The sequence below is a fragment of the Podarcis liolepis genome (assembly GCF_965112155.1).
Source record: "Podarcis liolepis genome assembly, chromosome: 9".
NCBI classification, from domain to species: Eukaryota; Metazoa; Chordata; class Lepidosauria; order Squamata; family Lacertidae; genus Podarcis; species Podarcis liolepis.
Window position 1 is genome coordinate 21,765,161 of NC_139564.1, and position 20,089 is coordinate 21,785,249.

Here is a 20,089-nt window from a genome sequence, read left to right on the forward strand (position 1 = left end):
ACAGAAGAGAACAGCTGGTAGGGTCAGGAGGAATGGTTAGGGGCAGCAGCTGCCGCTGCACTCATGGTCAACTCATTCTGGCTAATAATAATAATAATAATAATAATAATAATAACAACAACAACAACAACAACAACAACAACAACAACAACAACAATTTATTATTTATACCCCACCCATCTGGCTGGGTTTCAGTGTGAATTTGGAGGTCCTTGCTCAGGTGAAAGAAAGCTTAGCAAGAGACTTTGGAAGGCTACCAGCATTGCTCAGTAACATTCGACTGCCAGTCCGGTTAGGGTTGTGCATGGACTGGATGCTGCCATTTTGTCCTTCACCATAGGCAGCAAAATCCCCTGGGCTCAGTATGGTATTTTCTAAAGATCACCAATGTCAATGGATATATCAGGTCTGATCCAAACATGGCAATTTTTCATGCAAGTTTCATGCTAATTTCTTCATGAATGGAATGCGTTTGGGCTTGTGTGAATCAATCTTTAATCGCATCTGAAATTATCAGCCACTGATATAAAGTGACACTTATCTGTAAATCTTTTTCTTTTTCTTCTTCAGAAAATGCACAGGGCAGTCTTGTTATTATCCATGAAGAAGATGCAGAGGAATGGGCACTGTATTTAAAAACAATTTTCAAGCATCTCTTATCAGAGGACAGAATCTTGCTTTACAACATGGGATCTCCATTCATTCACCCCCTGGGATTGCCATCCCTGGGATCTTACAGATGTAAACTGCTGATACTTTCAAGTGGACTTCTTAATTGTCTGAACAAAAAGAAAAGACGTTTTCTGGACAAGATCCTTCAGCCTCCTGAAAGAGTGGTTGTTTTGCTTTGTGGGATTGAAAGTTCAGACACTATCTATCAAATACTGAATATAGACCCACACAATCTGTTGATTACCACTAATCATGATCCAGAAGTATACCTTGCAGTGATTACTGGCATTATTCAACAAGGTAACATCTTTCTTTCTTTCTTTCTTTCTTTCTTTCTTTCTTTCTTTCTTTCTTTCTCGTCCTCCTTCCTCTCTCTTAAAAATCCACTTTATTTTCAGGGACTGGGGCACAACAGATAGGTGTGCTTCCACATTTTTTGAGAGAGTCTTAAAATATTCTGAAGCTCAGCAGTTGGCTCAATAAATAGTTTAAGCCTAATGATGATTTATTTGTCATATGGTTTTGTCCCAATAAGCAGGAATGGTTTTTATATTCTTTCCATCTGAAAAGCAACTTTGATGTGATTTGCATATATTACAGTAACATGGAAGGTGGGGGGGGGGAGAGAGAAGTGAACTGAAAGAACCTTTTATTGGAATTTTGTTAAAAAAGAAAAAGAAATGCATGTATACATGCACACACTCTTTTCTTGCATTTTTTTTTGTAATTCAAACAATGGAGAATTCCTAATTAGGTGTCACCAACCTTTGAAAGTCACATTTGGATTTTTCAGCGATGGGGATTTCTGGACACTTTTCTCCTCACTCCCACAGATCACCCATCCTTGCCCAAGAGAGTAAAGATGCAGACAGATGTGTCAGTTTGTTTTTCAAAGAGAGCTCAGTAAAACTTGTATCCGGTAGAATTCATCTGAAAGAGGAAGTGGGAAAGAAGGTCACTCGTCTCACTTCCTCTTTCAACTCTATACATTTTCAAGGGAGGAAAAGGTAACAGAACTCATCATGACTAAGGGGACAGTGAGTGGGGAGCTCAGAGGCTTTGTAGGCACCAGATGAAGACCTGAAGTGCACCATTGGACTCTCTAGAACTTCCTTGTTATTAGTGGGCATGGGGCGGCTAACAAGGGCGTGGACAGTCTGAGCTTCTCACAAGTGTGGATGTTAGGGGTGTGTTGTCAGCAATGTGTCCTAGTTCCCAGTGATCATGTGGTGTTTCTTTGATTCAGTCATGAAAGGGGCTTAGGAATAAACAGTGATGGAAGTAGCAAGATGCTCCATAATCTGAGAAGTCCCTTTCTCTTGTCTCACCCCAGCCATGCCTCAACACTCGGCGGGACTCATGAAAAGGCCACTCCTCCTGATGTTTGGGAGCAGACAGGATAGAATGGGAAGTCATCCCTAAGATATTCTAATAACCTAAGCCATTTAGGGCTTTTAAAAGAATATCATTAGCAGTATGAATTGTGCTTAGAAGCAAATGGGCAACCATGCAAATTGGACCCAGGGAAGTGAGCCCACCAAGATCTTTGCAGCTGAATTCTGGACCACATGAAAAGTTCTGAAAACTTTTCTAAGGTAGCCCCATGGTTGTCCTTAGTTCTTACATAATGACTCCATTTGGCCATAATTGTGCATATTTTATTTACCCCTTTTCCTGTTGCAGAAGAGACCTAATAACCTAGGAACATAGGGAGCTGCCTTATAACAAGTCAGGTCATTTAGCTCAGTACTGTCAACAATGGCAGTGACTCTCTGAAGTTACAGACAGAAGTTTTCCCAGCACTACATGAAAATGATGTGGTTTGAACTTGAGATCTTTTCCATGAAATGCATGTGTTATGTTACTAAGACACATGGTCTTCATTCTTCAATATTTGGAATATATTCTTCATATGATAGTTGCTGTTGTTATGTAAGTTGGCAAGTCTAGCTAACTCCTGTGCTTGGTTCTCATATATAAAATAATAATAATCAAAAGCTTCAAATATTGTACAAATTTGTACAATATTCCAGCAATACTATAAATTGCATGAATGGCCAAGTTCACTATAGATCAGTGATGGCCAAACTTGGCTCTCCAGCTGTTTTTGGACTACAACTCCCTAGCTAACAGGACCAGTGGTTAGGGATGATGGGAATTGTAGACCCAAAACAGCTGGAGGGCCGAGTTTGGCCATCACTGCTATAGATGATAGAAATGTTTTCTTTCCTCTCTACTTTTGCAGCATAAAGGATTATAAGTGCCAGGAACTTTAAACAACATGTCAACTAAAAAAGGTAAAGGGACCCCTGACCATTAGATCCATTTGTGGCCGACTCTGGGGTTGCGGTGCTCATCTTACTTTACTGACCGAGGTCATGTGGCCAGCTTGACTAAGCAGCTTCTGGCGAACCAGAGCAGTGCACGGAAACTCTGTTTACCTTCCCGCTGGAACGGTACCTATTTATCTACTTGCACTTTGACGTGCTTTCGAACTGCTAGGTTGGCAGGAGCTGGAACCGAGCAATGGGAGCTTACCCCGTCATGGGGATGCGAACCGCAGACCTTCTGATCGGCAACTCCTAGGCTCTGTGGTTTAACCCACAGCACCACCCAAAATATCAAATCATTATATGGTAACCATATCCCCTTAAAATTACTATAGAGCAGCAAATGGTTACCATATATCCAAATATTTCCCCGAGTATATCCTAAATGTATTATATTTAAGTTTTTAAATATAAGGCAAAAGGCAAAATGTATCTCAAATTAAGTACCTCTAAGACAATGGAAGATTTAAGCATATGTCTAACTCTCTCCAATTCAGATCTATGGGACTTAAAAGTACTTAATGTTGGCTATAAAAAAATGTGTACTTCATTAAAAATGTAGCTTCCCAGTTTAAAGTATTCAACCATGCTTGAAAACCAAAGATGTCACAGGAAAAGGAACTAATTGTGATGTATCTTCATTCTTTCTGCACCAAATCACCCCTGCTATAGTGGGAATACAGATAGTATCCATCAAGAAACTGCAAAGGACTATATGAACTAAGAACATTTTAGTAACACTGCAGATGCATAAAGATTAGAGTTGCTCACAAGTGTCTCCCAAAAGTAGTTCAGACATGGGGGGTGGTGATAGAACTGTCTATGCAAATCCTTACTTTTCTTCTCCTGTGCCTTATGGTTAAATTCTTGTTGAAAATACTCTTGAAGCATATAGTTAAAGATTTCTGATGTGTATCTGTTGGCTGAAAGAGGAAAGTATTTACATGCACTGACAAAGTGAAATAGACTTTCTCCCCCCCCCCCCCAGTTAAAATACTTGGCAAGCATGTTTTCTTTTTCCATATGCAAAGGGCCCGTTCTGTGAGCCTAAAGGTAAATTAATGAGAGCGTGTGCAGTACAAATCGTTCGGCAACATCCAGCCCATAGCTTCTCATTATGGGTTTTTCTTGTCCCTTGAAAGCTTGCTAGAAAAAATATTATGAGTGTAAAAGAAGCACTCAAAAGCCATAAAAAAGCATTTTAGTTTGCATGTGCATGAAGACTAGGTCCATTTGTCCCAGTTTAATGCTAGAATACGCCGAGGGAAATGCAGGAATTATGGGTCCACTTGACCTGTAAGAAGCTTGCAAAGCACTGCATGTACCTTAATTTCCCAGAATGGTGGTATACATAATGTTTCTGGTAAAATAATATTCTGCATGCTATTTCGTTCCAGCAGTAACTTGGAATGAGGAACTTGGAGGACCTGTAACAAAAGCACTGGCATATTACCTTGAAACACAAGCAGGGTTTACTTGCCTGGCTGTTAAAACTGGATGTACCAAACTCCTGCAGCCATAACATCCTGAACATGTCTGATCTTAGAAGCTAAGTCGGATCAGGCCTGATTGGTACTTGGATGGGAAACTGCTTGGGAACACTGAGTGCTTTAGGCTAGGTATAGACAAGAGAATAGTTTAGTTATTGTGGTGGGTTGCCATTTTTGGCAGCATCTGAACATACAGTGAAATTTCTAGTTCAGTCTTCCTGAGAACAATGGAAGAGCCCTGCTGGATCTTATTTCCCACAGGGGCAAAGCAGAGGCATTTGGGAAGCCCAGGAGCAGGGCATAAAGGCAATAACTCTCTCCTGTTGTTGTCCCCCACCAGTGGGTACTTTCAGGTTGGAATGCTTGAGCAATTTGCTCTTTGTGGTAAAGGTAAAGGGAGCCCTGACCATTAGGTCCAGTCGCGGATGACTCTGGGGTTGCAGTGCTCACTTTACTGGCCATGGGAGCCACCATACAGCTTCCGGGTCATGTGGCCAGCATGACTAAGCCGCTTCTGGCGAAACCAGAAAGGTACACGGAAACACTGTTTACCTTCCCGCCGGAGTGGTACCTATTTATCTACTTGCACTTTGATGTGCTTTCAAACTGCTAGGTTGGCAGGAGCTGGGACTGAGCAATGGGAGCTCACCCCTTCACGGGGATTTGAACTGCCAACCTTCCAATTGGCAAGCCCTAGGCTCTGTGGTTTAACCCACAGCACCACCCGTGTCCCGCTCTTTGAGGATTCCAGTGCAAACACATCTGATCACCAGCTCTTGGACTAATGTCTAAATGACAACACAGTTATCATTTGGATTTCACATTTCTCTGAATTTGGCGGAATAAGGACCGTAGCTCAGTGGTAGAGCATTTGCTGTGCATGCAGAAAGTCCCAGGCATCTCCCTTGGCACCTCCAGGTAGGACTTGGAGAGACTTCTACCTGAAACCCTGGAGAGCTCCTGTCAGTCAATGTAGACAAAGCTGAGCTAGGTGGACTCAATATAAAGCAGCATCCTATGTCCTTCCTGTGTGATGCAGTTCTTGGCTCAACACCCCCTACAAATAGTGTAAGAAACAAGAGAGAGGGTGCAATCAATTAATTAATATGCTACAACTGCCAAAGTGGCTTCTAAGTGGGTGACAAGTATAAAAGCAGCTACAAAAAATGAAAATAAAAATAAAAATAGAAAGATGCATAATAAGAACACAAATAAAACAATTCAGTTGAAACATTAAAATAAACATTCACAACTAAGGTTTATGATAAGACATAAGAATATGCATGTTTTCTGAGAAAATACTTCAGAAATGCTAATTTTCTGAGAATATAGGTGAAAATGCATATTTAAATAGGAATTTCATTCTTCTGTCTCTGACTCCACCTTCTTTAAAGCATTTTTCTGAATTAAAAAAACAAAAAAACCCCAAATCTTGGTTCCCGCCCCCCATCTCCAAGAATGCAGTTCATTTTGACTAGAGAACCTGTCTAGTACACAATTGCTTCTTGTTCTAGCTGCATTGTCTTTTTAAAATAACCTGCTTGTCACCAAACTTTTATACCTCTTAGTTCCGAACACGAAGAAAATAACTTTGCACTGAAGTGAAATGAATCATCTCTCGGGGTTGAGAGAAAAGCCAATTATATACCCATGGGATATATTACCAGAAATTACAAACATTACCTTGAATGCTAAATACAGATAGTTACTTAGAAGCAAAAAGGTTTCCTTTCTCAATTGACATTTCCCCAAGTTTCTGGCTAGAGAGTTTAATTGTGGAGGAGGATTATTAAGAAAGAGCCTTGCTTTTCTACATTTTTATTCCAATCGTCTTTTGAAATGTCTACAGGAGTGCAGACATACATGTGGATAGATTCTCAATGCAAGAGAAGAAATCCCCATTAAGCCAGGCTCCCCTCTGTGTGGAGGAACTTGTGAAGGAAGTCTATAGGATCTGCAGTCTAGGCCTGGCCCCACCAATGAACTTCTGCACATTCTGCATGTGAGAGAAGCCTATGAGGCCCCAAGACTAGGGTGGGGAAGAAATTAGATCAAGCCGGCATTTAAAGGTGTTTTTTTACCTAGAAAAATAGTGCAGGGACACTGCCCTGTCCCTCCTGCTTCTGTGCCAGTGGGAAAAGGAGGGCTGCTCTGTGGCTGGGCAGAGCTAATGAGTGAGGAAGAAGCCTTCCCTGAGCATCAGGTCTGCAAACTGCCTGGTTCCTCCTGCTTGCGCAGGCAAGCTGAAGAGGCAGGGAGCTTGCAGGGCTGATGCGCAGGGAAGACTTCTTCCCACACCTCAGCTGTTAGCCCAGGAAGCTGAGGAGCCTCATTAAAGCCCTGCTGCAGCTCTGGCTCATGAGGAGACCCTCTCCAGAGCCCACAGAGGATGTTTCTTTATGCTCCAGGGTGAATCTTCTCGTGAGCCAGAGGCATGGCTGGGGAAATGTGTTGGAACCATGTTCTGGTGTGTTCCGGCTGATCAAAAACCCTGGTTGTACCTGAGTTATGCTTTCCAAAACAATATGCACACTTAAACATGGGCATCTTTCAAAACTCACACTTCTCTGAATTTTGCAATGTAGTTCTCAAGCCAAGTAATGTGTACAAAAGTGCATATGCTAGGATAAAGTGTGCATAAATGTGCGTACAGTCATACCTCTTGTTACGTTTGCTTCAGGTTAAATCTTTTCAGGCTGCACCCGCGGCAACCCGAAAATACTGGAAAGGGTTACTTCTGGGTTTCGCCGCACGTACATGCACAGACACTGAAAATGACGTCACGCGCATGCGGAGAAGCAGTGAATTGCAACCTGCGCACGTGCAGACGTGTAGACACGGGTTGCGTTCTGTTCCTGTTGTGAACGGGACTCCAGAACGGATCCTGTTCACAACCAGAGGTACCACTGTATGTTAGTGAAGAGAACATACAGAAATGCTTTACATTGGGCTGAAACTATAAATATTAGGAAACATATGCTTGGCAGCAGCGGGTGGCACGTGGCAGCGGCACATGGCAGTGGCAGGGCCATTGGCTGGGCACCAACAGCAAAAACATTGTAGGTTCCAGGCCCCCCTGGAGTTGGTGCCAGTACCCTGGGGATTCCCTCCCCAGCTGGTTCCTCCCACTACTCCTCTACAACCAGCCAGTTGATGACAGTCTGCATTAGCTTTCTGCAAGAAAATCAGAAGGAATGCTCAATAAACAGGTCACCCGGAGAAGTCCCAAGTAAGGTGAACTAGGGTTATTATCACCATATTGCAGATGAGGCTTGATGATGGATGACCAAGGGTCATCCCAGAGAGTTCATGGCTCAGCTGGTCCCTAAATAAACCAGGGACATCCAGCTGATGGATCTTGCTCTTAAACAAAATGCTCCATCTGGCACTCAGACATCCTTGTTGTCAAAATATCCATTTCTTGGTGAATAAATAATTAGAAGATTAATTTGAAAGAAGGAAGTATGCTTTTGTCCCGTTGCTGCCAGCAAAGTGTCAAGTTAATAAACATTACATAGTGATGAGAGGTTATGAGATACTAGGATTAAGGAGCAGAGACATGGGATAAAGCACACCTTTTGAACTGTGTTTTCAGAAGTTTGATTGGCTTGAAAACTGAGCCAGCATGAATCACTTGGCACTCAAATCATGATATAAAGAGAAACAGGATCCTCAGTGTTGGCTCAGCAAAATGTCGCCATAGTTATGCAAGCTCAGAGCATTGAAAAAGAGTTTGCAGAAAGCTTGCATTTTCCCTGTAAAAAACAATATCCTATAAACATATGCAGGTGGGACTTGCAAGAAAATCCTTGACGTCTTTCAATTCCAGCTGGTCAGTACAAGAATTTTATAACTAAGAAATATTGCCTTAATTAACTTTCTCCCTACCTGCTCCTGATACCCTTTTCCTTTCTGTCGTTCAGATTGTGAGCCTGACTATCTTATCCTTGAAGTTTACAAGTCTCTCTTTTTTTGGACAAAAAAGTGGGATAAAATGATGCTTTAAATGCAATACATAGATTAAATGTTTCAGTGCAAAGTCTCTGTTCTGGATTTCAAAGAGTCATGGCTGGTGGCGCAGTTCGCCTTGGGCAGAGCTGCATCGCTGACTTGGTTTCTCCGTCCCATACATCCTTGTTAGTTGCCAAGAGGGAGAGAGGGGAAGCAGCATTGAACTTGGGGCAATGTGGGTGCAACAGTGAATGTGGTGGATTGGCTGAGCTCCCCACTGCCTTGCTCCCCACTGCTCTACCCCTTAGGATCTGGCCATGACACCTGTCAAGGCTTCGGGAAAGCTATTCCTCCCCTGGTTGCAGCAAGAGCAGAGAAAACAAAGCAGAGTCCTTTTTAATGAGTTTTATTCAATCCTAATAGCGAGAGAGGGACGCGGGTGGCACTGTGGGTTAAACCACAGAGCCCAGAGCTTGCCGATCGGAAGGTCGGCGGTTCAAATCCCCGCAACGGGGTGAGCTCCCATTGCTCGGTCCCTGCTCCTGCCAACCTAGCAGTTCAAAAGCACATCAAAGTGCAAGTAGATAAATAGGTACCACTTCAGCGGGAAGGTAAATGGCATTTCCATGCACTGCTCTGGTTCGCCAGAAGCGGCTTAGTCCTGCTGGCCATATGACCCAGAAGCTGTATGCCAGCTCTCTCAGCCAATAAAGTGAGATGAGCACTGCAACCCCAGTGTCGGCCATGACTGGACCTAATGGTCAGGGGTCCCTTTACCCTTTTAATAGCGAGAGACAAAAGAACACAACAAGCCTTAACAATGGCATTGCTCCAAACTGGGCTTATCCTCCCTCGCAACAGCATCTCCCTTTACAGTGGCTGCTTGTGGCCAAATGTCTCTGATTCCATTTTTCCTGCACCCTTAATGAACACCAAGTTCTGGGAGAAGGGGGACCAGAAGTTCTCTCCAGTGATGTGTCAGTTGGCTGCCCTGTCGCAGTTCCCCTCCGCTTCTTTTAAGACTTCCCAACTCTTTTGTTCATCTGTCTCTGAGCTTTTACCTTCCTTAACCCCCTCAACCCCCTGCTGTAAATCAATGATGCATTCCTTTTCTCCTGCAGCGTCAGGAGAGGGTGTGTGTGTGTGTGTGTGTGTGTGTGTCCACCATTCCTCATCCGTCTCGCCCTCTTGAGTCCAATCTCTGGCAACACCTGACATTAGGAAGCAAGGTCAGCAACACAGCCCTGTCTGGGTTGCCCCACCAGCTGCTAATTATTCTGACCATTCCATTCCCTCTCCCTACTTTATTTTTATGTCTCCACTTCCCACTGCATTTGAGTTAGTATTTGATAGCTGCAGAGCATGCTCTGTCTCTACTGGGCTGCTTTTCCCCCTGAAATTTTTTTGCACTGCTTCAGTCCTTGGGCCTCCCTCAGGCCTGCTGATTTCGCCCTCTAGTGCATTGAGTGGTGCAGTTTTGGCTACATAATCAATGGCACTTGCCACCTACAATAAAATAAAATAAATGATGGTTGCCCCTATATTTCCGCAACGGAATAATAAAAAAAAAATTGGAATAGCTCAGCCCATTAAGTGTAAAGAATGGTGAAATCTGTTTTCTGGAAACATACGTTAGCTAACTTGTTTCCACATTTGCTAGAAACAAACACACTAGAAACTGTGAGAGCAGGGACTGCTTCTCAACCAAGGTCTGACACTTAAATGCTAAGTATTAACAAAAAACTGCAATGTTTAATTTCCCGCAGTTTCTTGGCAAAGGAGAAGGATAGGGATAGGGAGCGAATTAGAGCAGGCGAGGCCCAGCAGAGAAGCACCTATGGCAGCAGAGAACCAAAGTCAACTTTTTAGTTTAGTAAGCTGCTATTTGTAAAATTGCAATGCTGAAGTGTCTTCAGTAGTTTTGCAAGGGAAGAGGATGGGGAGGAAACAGGAGCAACTTGGCCACACCACTGTGACTTCTCATTGGCCATGCCCTCATGACACCCTAGGAACCCTGACAGGTCTAGTGAGCACCACCCACCATGACTGGTGGGCCCCATAGCACTTCCAACATTTTACCTTGGATCGGCAGCTACAATGCAAGACCTCTGTGTGTTTTTAAAGGCATGTGTGAGTAGCAGGGATTGTGAGCCAATCATGGTACATGTCCTTTACAGCACCATGTCATTATTTTAGAACAAATTCACACGTTTTGAGTGCGCACAGGTAAAAAATACCCAACGACCACTAAACACTTTAATCCAAAAACATTTCTTACTGAAGTGTGAAAACACTTCTTACTGAAGCATCTGCCTCCTTCCAAGCACCACCTAGTCTGATCACTTGTTGCACAGTCAAGGAAAAAGAATATGGTTTATTCTCCTTCTTTAATTCCCTTTGGGTAGCATCATGTGTAGCATAATGTGTTCTTTTGGGTTGAAATAGCACAGAGTCTCCTTTGTATACGAGAGCATTTTGCTGGCATGAAGCCATCAGAGATAGTTGTTGTGTGCATGCCAGAGAGCTACTCCACATATTAGAGTGAGTAAGAGTTGCGGAATGCAATCTACACTGACATAATGTTTTAGTGGCTTCAGCGACTGCCAAATAGGTTGCTGACTATTCAAATGGATTGCATATAAAGACCTGAATGGCTAGGACTCCAGTGGATCTCGTTTGTTATGAGCAGCAGGAATTGCCCTACCCATTGTCTGAACCAGAGTCTCCCAAGCTGTGGTCTGCAGACAATCAGTGGTCCATGAGCTTCATTGGGGTGGTCTGCAGCGTGTCTGCATGAAAAAGTAACTGTGAATGGTGGGCACAACACATTCAAATGATTTTAATTGTATATTTATTGCTTCTTTAATTTCTTATATTTATATTCCATTTGTCCAACAAACTATTGGTCTGCTCTCCATAGGAATACAGGAAGCTGCCTGAGAATTGGACCATTGGTCCATCTAGCTCAGTTTTGTCTACATTGACTGGAAACAGCTCTCCAGGGCTTCAGACAGGGTTTCCCAACTCAGCTTGGAGATGCTGGGGATTGAAATTTGGAGTTTCTACATGCAAAGCAGATGCTCTATCACTAACCTACAGCACTTCCCCTTGATATAGAAAGCAAACTCTGGATGCTTGGAGATGGATGAATTGGTCTTATCTTTCCCAAGCCAGCTAATAGGAAAAGGGTCCTATTAATCCAGCCAGTCTTCTCTGTTGCATATGAAGGATTTTCTCCTGAGCACCATTTCTTTCTTTCTTTCTTTCTTTCTTTCTTTCTTTCTTTCTTTCTTTCTTTCTTTCTTTCTTTCTTTCTTTCTTTCTTCTTGTTATCTTATTTCTAAAGAGCCCCAGGCAGCATTGAATGAAACCCAACAGCAACCAAAGACTTATGGATAAGAAACAAGGGTTTTTACATGACTCAGTAGGTATTTATGGGCCACAGACATTTAAAAGCTTATTTCCATGAAAGAGTATCCAAGCATTCCACCTTTCTGTCTCACACACTGAGCTTATGGAAGAGTGTCAGTTCTGTTGCCACTGAGAAGCCACTGCCCTTTTACTCACACTCTGGGCATTCTCCAAAACAACCCCAATTTCACCACCAGTAAATGGGGCAGTGAAATTGGGAGGGGGGTCAGTCTAATCTTAGTTCCTCCTCCCTTCTATACCCCAGGTTATCTTGTATACCACAAGTGGACCTGGTCATGGGTCTCTCCAGTACTAAAAACCTGATCCTTCACCATCTAGTAAAGAGTGGTATGAGAGGTTTGTGATTTAAGGGATGCTTCAGACCTAAGTAGTGCTACTTGAGAATGTACAAAAGCAGAGCTGGTGATCTGGAGGTAAAGGACCTTATATTTAGAGGGAAAGAAATGGATGTAATGGTGTGCTCTTTGTGAACACTTCAGAAAATAAACAAGGGAAAGGCTTTCAGTGGGGTAATTGTGTTAACCTGTTTTAGCAGCAAGAGTCCTGTTAAAAGATTAGCAAATCCCTATGAAGACCAGTTTAGGAAGGAAAGTCCATTGACTAATGAGGAAATGTAACATCATGCAGTTTTTCTTAGGCTCAGCTGCATCAGAATGAGAGAGAATCATGCTTGAATTCTCCTTTACACAAATGCCTTCCTGCACATGGACAATTATGGACACAGGCTAGCTTAGAGTGCTTCTCTCTGAAACACTAGTTTCTGGTATGCAGGCAGAGAATTTTTGTGTGTAAAGGAAACATAAAACGTATGATACCCATACAGGAGTCTGATATGGTACAGTTCAAAAGAACCTGTATTGCATGATTCTGTACTGCACAATCCTGTCTAGATCAGTTTAGGGTTTAGAATTTCAAACCACTGCTCAGTAAACAGACATTCATGTACTTTCCAATTACTTCAGTGGCTTCGTATCCATGCAGTTGTATTCAGCATTGCATCTTTAATTAGATATTTTTTTTGGGGGGGGGGGGAGGAATTGGGATGCCTTTTTGCCTTGGAATCAGCCAAACCTCCTCATGTGATTGATGACATTTATCTCCTACAATTCTCTCTATTTGATTTGCAGATGCTGTTAGTTTTGTTCAAGCCTTTGGCAGATGCCATTAGGTTAATGCGCTTCCATAGTTCAGTTTGCCCTAATATAGTGTTGAGAAAATGAAATTGGGTCGATGTTTATCCATGACTGTGCCTGAACAGCAATTTCATACAACAAGTACCTCTGCTTTTGTGACACCTGTACCCATTGTTTTACCATTGGGCCTTAGGGCTATACTCCTGATAACTGAGACAATGGTGGGTGGTGGGATGGTGCTGTGCTACTCACCTGATTTCCATCCAGCTGAGTTACTGCAGGATGGCAGGTCAAATTATTCTTCAGGTGATGGAGACAAGGACTCTGAACCTGAAGGGGAAAGACATGGAGGGCCAGCTCCAGAAGTAATGCTATCCTCTGGCTCTGATGACTCCACTATAGAAGACCCTGGAAAGCCTGAGTTTCTCTTGCTCCATTGTGGTAGCAGGCCTCTGGAGAGGGATGTGCCTTGAATCCAAGCAGCATCTTGCAGCACAGGTGGTGGTAAGAGTCAGGCTGCACCTGCTGCTATCACTATTTAAGGGCTCAGTTTCAGCTTTTCATTGCTGGGGAAGCAGCAGAGCACTGTGTCTGTCTGAGTCTAGCCTGAACCCCACTTTGCCTTGAGCCCAGCAGGAACCTCACCTACATCTGGTTGACCCTCACATCACAGAGAAGGGCATCTGGATAAAGAGGGGCAGGGTGAGATCAGCATGGTGCAAATGCAATGACAGAGACAATCTGGCACTCCTGGAGGCCCAATTGCACCATGCTGAACTCAGTGCCACTGCGTCCCTCCCTCTCTGGTGTGCCGCAGCAACTCAGTCAGAGGACAGGTGAGTGGCAAAGCCCTACCACACTGTTTGCTGTTATACACAGATTACTGCTGAAATCATTACAGCATACCCTGTGGTGCCTATTTTTCAGATGGCCTTTTTTTTTTTAAGGGCCAACACCAAATGAGTGTTTTGAAGCCTCTTACCGGTTTGGCTCATCCCTAGTTTTGATCATCTTGAAAACCACAAGGCATTGCTTGCCTTTCTGATGCATTGTCTTTTTGCAGCTCATGCAGAGGTCAATATTTATGGGTACCGGAAAAGCAGTCCAAAATTTTACAATAGTCTCTTTTTGTGTGAAGTTCCAGAATATATTCATGCTTCGTATTCTCAAGAGTGCCTGCCAGACAAACTGATGCTCCTGCTCCTCTCCTCTGCTCCACAGAGATATTGGCTGGTAGAAGGACTGTGTGGGTGTGTGGCACATTTGGTATGTGGTGACATTAATATGTATGCATGGTGACATCACAGCATCTCGTTTCTGGCTCATGACTGCAAAGCAATTTTAATAAGGCATGGTGGATGTGAAATTTTTTGGACGTTCAGTTTGCGGCGTGATCTGAGCCTGAGATGAAATTTTCTAGAGAGTGTTCAAAGCAGCCCTTGCCTTACCAAATGTATTTTCAGTTAAGTGTTGCAACTTGTTGGCTGGGTTGTGCATGGTCACAACTTAGTGCACCACCCAAATACAAATTCTATATTGGATTCTGCTGTAAAACTTTCCGGATTAATCTATGACTTCTTTCTGAGGTGATAATATGATATGATATATACTTAAGCATAATGAGCACTGTATCACACAGATATGAATTTGGCCACTGCAAAGGGAAGCATTTGATATTTCCCCGGCATGTATTATACTACTAGGTGTTTTTCCACATATTACATTGAGTTCAGAGGATTTGTGGCATCTAATAGTGTTTGACTTAGGTGTTGCCATAAAAGTTCATGAACATTCTATGTGACCTATGCAGTACATACATTCTGAACATGTTCTGGCTATGTAAAGAGTTTTGTTGTTGTTTAGTCATTTAGTCATGTCCGACTCTTTGTGACCCCATGTACCAGAGCACTCCAGGCACTCCCTGTCTTCCACTGCCTCCTGCAGTTTGGTCAAACTCATACTGGTAGCTTCGAGAACACTGTCCAACCATCTCGTTCCCTGTCGTCCCCTTCTCCTTGTGCCCTCAGTCTTTCCCAACATTAGGGTCTTTTCCAGGGAGTCTTCTCTTCTCATGAGGTGGTCAAAGTATTGGAGCTTCAGGATCTGTCCTTCCAGTGAGTGCTCAGGGCTGATTTCCTTCAGAATGGATGCGTTTGATCTTCTTGCAGTCCATGGGACTCTCAAGAGTAGCACATAAATATTCTCCATATTCTGAACACTAAAGGGTTAGGAAAAATAACCCACTGCTCTTCATGGCAACAGTGCTACCTATTTCGTTCTGGGCAGGGCTTCAGAGCCAGAGGAGGATTTAGGGGAGCATGACCGGTTCGTTCACATTGAGCGTGGAGCCTTGGGGTTGTGACAACTATGCTGTAGAATGGAAGGTGAGAGGTGGAAGACACTGTTGGTTTCACACAGGATGTTTCTGAAATTTGAGAGCCCAGTGTCCACTCCTGTGGGAGCTAAGAACAAAGGAAGAGTTCTGCTGGATCAATCCCAAAGGCCCATCTATTCCATCTCCGTATTTTCATAATAGTCAGCTAGAGGCCCCTGGGAAGCCTGCAAGCCGGGCAGGAGCCCAATATCTCCCTCCCTTCCGTTCTCAAACAGCAAATAATAGGTGGGGAGCCCCACTGCTTCCAGCAAATACAGGAGTTATAATATACGGTACATACAGTAAAATCAACTACTCACTACAGGGTCTCTATTTTAATTAATTGGGAAGTTGTGTGCATCCAGCGAGTTCCTACTGTGCTCTATTGGTGTTTCAGGTAGTGTAATGCAGTTTGATCCTTGCATAGTGGACACCCTCAGCTTAGAACTGCCTGCTTGTGGGGTTTTGATGGAGGGAGAGCTGCTGGGATCAGACCTGCAGAGCTTTTAACAGAGTACTAATGGCTTTGCTCTCTGTTCAGCTGCAGCTGCATGACAGCTGCAGATCATCTTGTTTTGGGCACCCACCTTCTCTTTTGTTGTACTTGCACAGCAGCTGCAGCAGCCGTGCCCCCCAGCACTTCACAGGTGAAAACAAGGATATGCTTCTGGCGCTGGTGCTCATACCAAGGATCACTTTGCAAGTCCCACCTGCTGCAGGTTTGCACATTGTTAAAGGCTCTTCTCAAGTTCTGTATGTTGTGTTCATCTACCGTAGCATCAGGAGTCTCTTTGGGGTAATGGGGTTGGTTAAATCTATTGAACAGCAATATGTTCTAGGAGCACAACACTGATTGCTCAGGTTTGGGGGTGCTTCCAGAGGGGGACCTTATATCATAAATGGGCCATTCAGTTCTGATATTTTTTTCTGTGTATGTGTTTTACACACCTGACACCTGCAATCAGTGCATTGTTTCATCATCAAAGGTCCATGAATCATGGTTCTGCTGAGTAGCTAGTGTGGTGTAGTGGTTCAGAGTGGTGGACTCATAATCTGGTGAACTGGGTTCGATTCCCCGCTCCTCCACATGCAGCTGCTGGGTGACCTTGGTCTAGTCACACTTCTCTGAAGTCTCTCAGCCTCACTCACCTCACAGAGTGTTTGTTGTGGGGGAGGAAGGGAAGGGAGATTGTTAGCCGCTTTGAGACTCCTTAGGGTAGTGATAAAGCAGGATATCAAATCCAAACTCTTCTTTTTCTTCTAGCCAGTTGTCAGTTGTGGCTGTTGCTGATGTGATATTTGTATTGGGCACCTCTGGCTCCTGTGGTGCACACAAGCAGCTTGTGGAGGGGGGAGAGTCAGGTCCCTAGCTCATCCTTCTCCCTTTGCCCACTCCCAAACCCAACACCAGGTGATAGTCCAACTTTGGAGGTATGGGTAAGATACTGTGCTAGGCACTGAGTACAGGGGCAGTTTCTAAGGACAGGGAACCTGGGAACCTTCAGATATTGTTGAACTACAACTCCTATCATCCCCGACCATTGGCTATGCTCGTTGGAGCTGATGAAAGTTGGGAGCCCAACAACACCTAGAAGGCCACAGCTGCCTCATCCTTCTCCTAAAAGGAGAGGGAAGTTGCCACTGCTAACATAGTGACCAGATCTGTGCATCTCTGTTCCATCATGCAAATCAATTAAGCAATTATTTCAGAGGCAGAAAGAAGAAAAGTCTAATAAAAACAACAACACCCCAGGTAAACGAAGCAATCCTCAGAGCAGCAGTTAAAAATTCTTAATAACTATCTCCTACCTCCTTTCTATAACCCCAAAATATCCAAGAGCCTCTGCTTATCAGATAACCAGGCTTGCATAGCATTCTGGCAGTTTAGGTTTTGATGTGTCTAACCATTTGCGGTGACCTGTGCTCTTGAATAATGAAGGCTGCATATGAGGACGTGATGTGTTTCTCTTCCTCAAGACACTAATTGGATGAAAAATGCTTACACCTGGTAAAGCGAGTAGACTGGTGCAATAGAGAGATTTCTTTTGTGCATAAAGCAGAGCTCATATCAGTACCAAATTTTATTGTTGGTATTGCCCATCCACACAAAAATGTAATGGTTGATCTCATAGACGTACACAGTACAAAGATTTTTTCAAGTTATCCATGTGATTTTTTAATGCATGTGCTTCGAGAAAGAGAAAGAGAGAGATGTTTTATGCTTGGCAGTAGACCTAAAGTGCATTTATGGGCATGCTGCAGGCTGCTGGCCCTCTTACATTCAGAAATATGGTGGCAATGCGTCCCACTTTATAGAAGGCAACCCTCTGTTTAAAGGTGCCTTCATGAGGGGCTGTCTGGTCCAAGCTCAGTTTAAAGATAAATGATCTCTAGCAAGGATAACAAGCGGGGCCTTGAAGTGCCCCATTAACAGTTAGCAGTAGACTGAGCAGGTGGACCAGGCCAGTCTTCCCCAGTAGGGTGAGAGGTTTGTTATATACATTTAAATTATAGTAATGATGTCTAGATTTGCATTTATATCAATAGCTAGTAAACGAATGTTTTATGCAAATCTGTACTCTCCCGTATCCTTCATTTTCATGGTGTGTAAATGGCCACTCTATTTAGAAACAGTGTAACGCACACAAAATTATACGTAGTCCATGGTTAGTTGCACTCATAATGGCATTTTTATCTCATTCAAATAGCAGAGGCCAATGAGCTTCATAAAGCCTTGTTGCTTTTGATTCTGATATTATTAATATTGCCATCATCAATACAGTTGTGGAATATGCTCCGCTGTAGTGCATGTTGGCTGCCTTAATTCTAGAGAGTCTTAGATCACAGTAATTGATATCCGTGTAGCTTCCTTCCACGTTAGTGTGCTTATGAGCTCAGCCAAAGTGCTGGAAGACTAATCATATGAGGGGAAGCTTATGGAAATGGGTATGTTTTTTTAAAGGAAAGAAGAATGGGTGTGTGTGCGTTGGCAGCTTTCAAATACTGAAAGGATGCTAGAAAGATAAAGCAAAACAATTGTTTGCCCTCTGCACTGAGGATGTGACAAGGAGCAATCAGTTAAGCTACAGGAAAGCCAATCTGAGTCAAACCTTTGGAATTCTGTTTGTACCGTAAGAAGAACTTAACCACATTGTAGAATCCCTGGGTACTTTCAAGAAAAGTTTGGAGAAGGCACATTAGGGTTTTTTAAAAAAAGAATATTTATTGAATTTTATAACAAATAAAAATAAAAATCTCAATCACCATATTATATACATTTATTCTTCCTCCCCTCCCCCGGACTTCCCTCAACTCCCATTCTACTGAGTTATCTAATTTTATTTATTGTCTCCTGCATTTTTTTATATAAAAACAACTTCCCTTATCATTTCTTTAAATTATATGTTACTGTAATAAAGTTGTGAACGTTTATTCAAAACCTGCCAATGAATCCAGGCCGTTTTGTTGTTTCTGCAAATAGACTGTAAATGGTTCCCAGACTCTTTTAAAAAGTCCTTTTTGTCCTTCTTTCGTAGTTTATCTGTTAGCTTAGCCTATTCTGCATAGTCCATCAGTTTTTCTTGCCATTGTTCCTTTGATGGTATCTCAAATCTCTCATTAGAAAATTTCAAAGGTAGTCTCTCCTTTTTTTGTATTAGAATTCTATGATTAAAAACATAATAATCATAAGGAATTTATGCAATATGTCCATTAAGCTTAGTCTGAGTTTCCCTTCTGAGTTCACTGGCATTTTTCTGTAGTTTATAATGGAATGAATTTATATACAACAATTAAAATTATTCTTTACACAACTATCTTCTCATTTCTTTTCCTTTTTAAACTAAACTTTTCTCTTTCAAGTTGGGGCTATTCCATTTACGCATCACTTCCCACTCGAAAAGTTCCAAAGTGATTTACAGAGTGAAAAATGCCTTAGAAACATATAAAAATGAAAAACTGTTTTAGCAGGACAGTGGTGTACTGTTGCTACTGCCCAGAAGAAAAAACAAACAAGCTAAATTGCATTTGCCTGGTGCCAAAACAATGTCAAGGTTGCAGCCAGGCACACCCATAACTGTGGGGCAGGGGGTGGGCTTCTACAGAGAATCCGATATGCAACAGATTTCAAAACTATTGCATTTTTTTTCTGTTTAGAAAGAAAATGTTAACCTTTACCAGAAAGGAAATAAAAATGAGACTAAATTATGGAGCAGCCTAATGTCTTTTAGTATTGCATTTGATTTGCATTTTTAGAAAACAGCACTTTCTATATAATTCCCTTAAGTCTAAACCATGTAGGAAACACTCTCCTCCTTTAACAATTCTGTGTCAAGCCACTGAAACTGTGGACCTAAGTTCACCTTGTCCCTTAGTTTCAATAGGTCTCCTCTGTGTAGGATTCACATTAACAACAAGCTTGTGTGTATATAATAATAATAATAATAATAATAATAATAATAATAATAATAATTTATTATTTATACTCCCCCATCTGGCTGGGCTTCCCCAGCCACTCTGGGCAGCTTCCAACAAAATATTAAAATACAGTAATGCATCTAACATTAAAAGCTTCCCTAAACAGGAAGCTTTTAGCTTTTTAGCAGTTGTCACAACTTTGGCAGCTTAGTAGAATAATCTACTGTATATCTTAAACACATCACTATGCTTTTGCTGCCTCTGAGCAAAAGTTAGGGAGCTCAAAGTGCA

At 42.7% G+C, this 20,089-nt stretch overlaps 1 protein-coding gene across 1 annotated transcript in view; it reads left to right on the forward strand.

The window, feature by feature from the left end:
- Positions 1-20,089, forward strand: part of BANK1 (B cell scaffold protein with ankyrin repeats 1) — a 172,802-nt gene that overhangs the window by 20,088 nt on the left and 132,625 nt on the right. Inside the window, exon 2 of the mRNA XM_083459213.1 lies at positions 571-972. Coding sequence (XP_083315339.1) covers positions 571-972 — 402 coding nt within the window. The remainder of the gene's footprint in view (positions 1-570; positions 973-20,089) is intronic.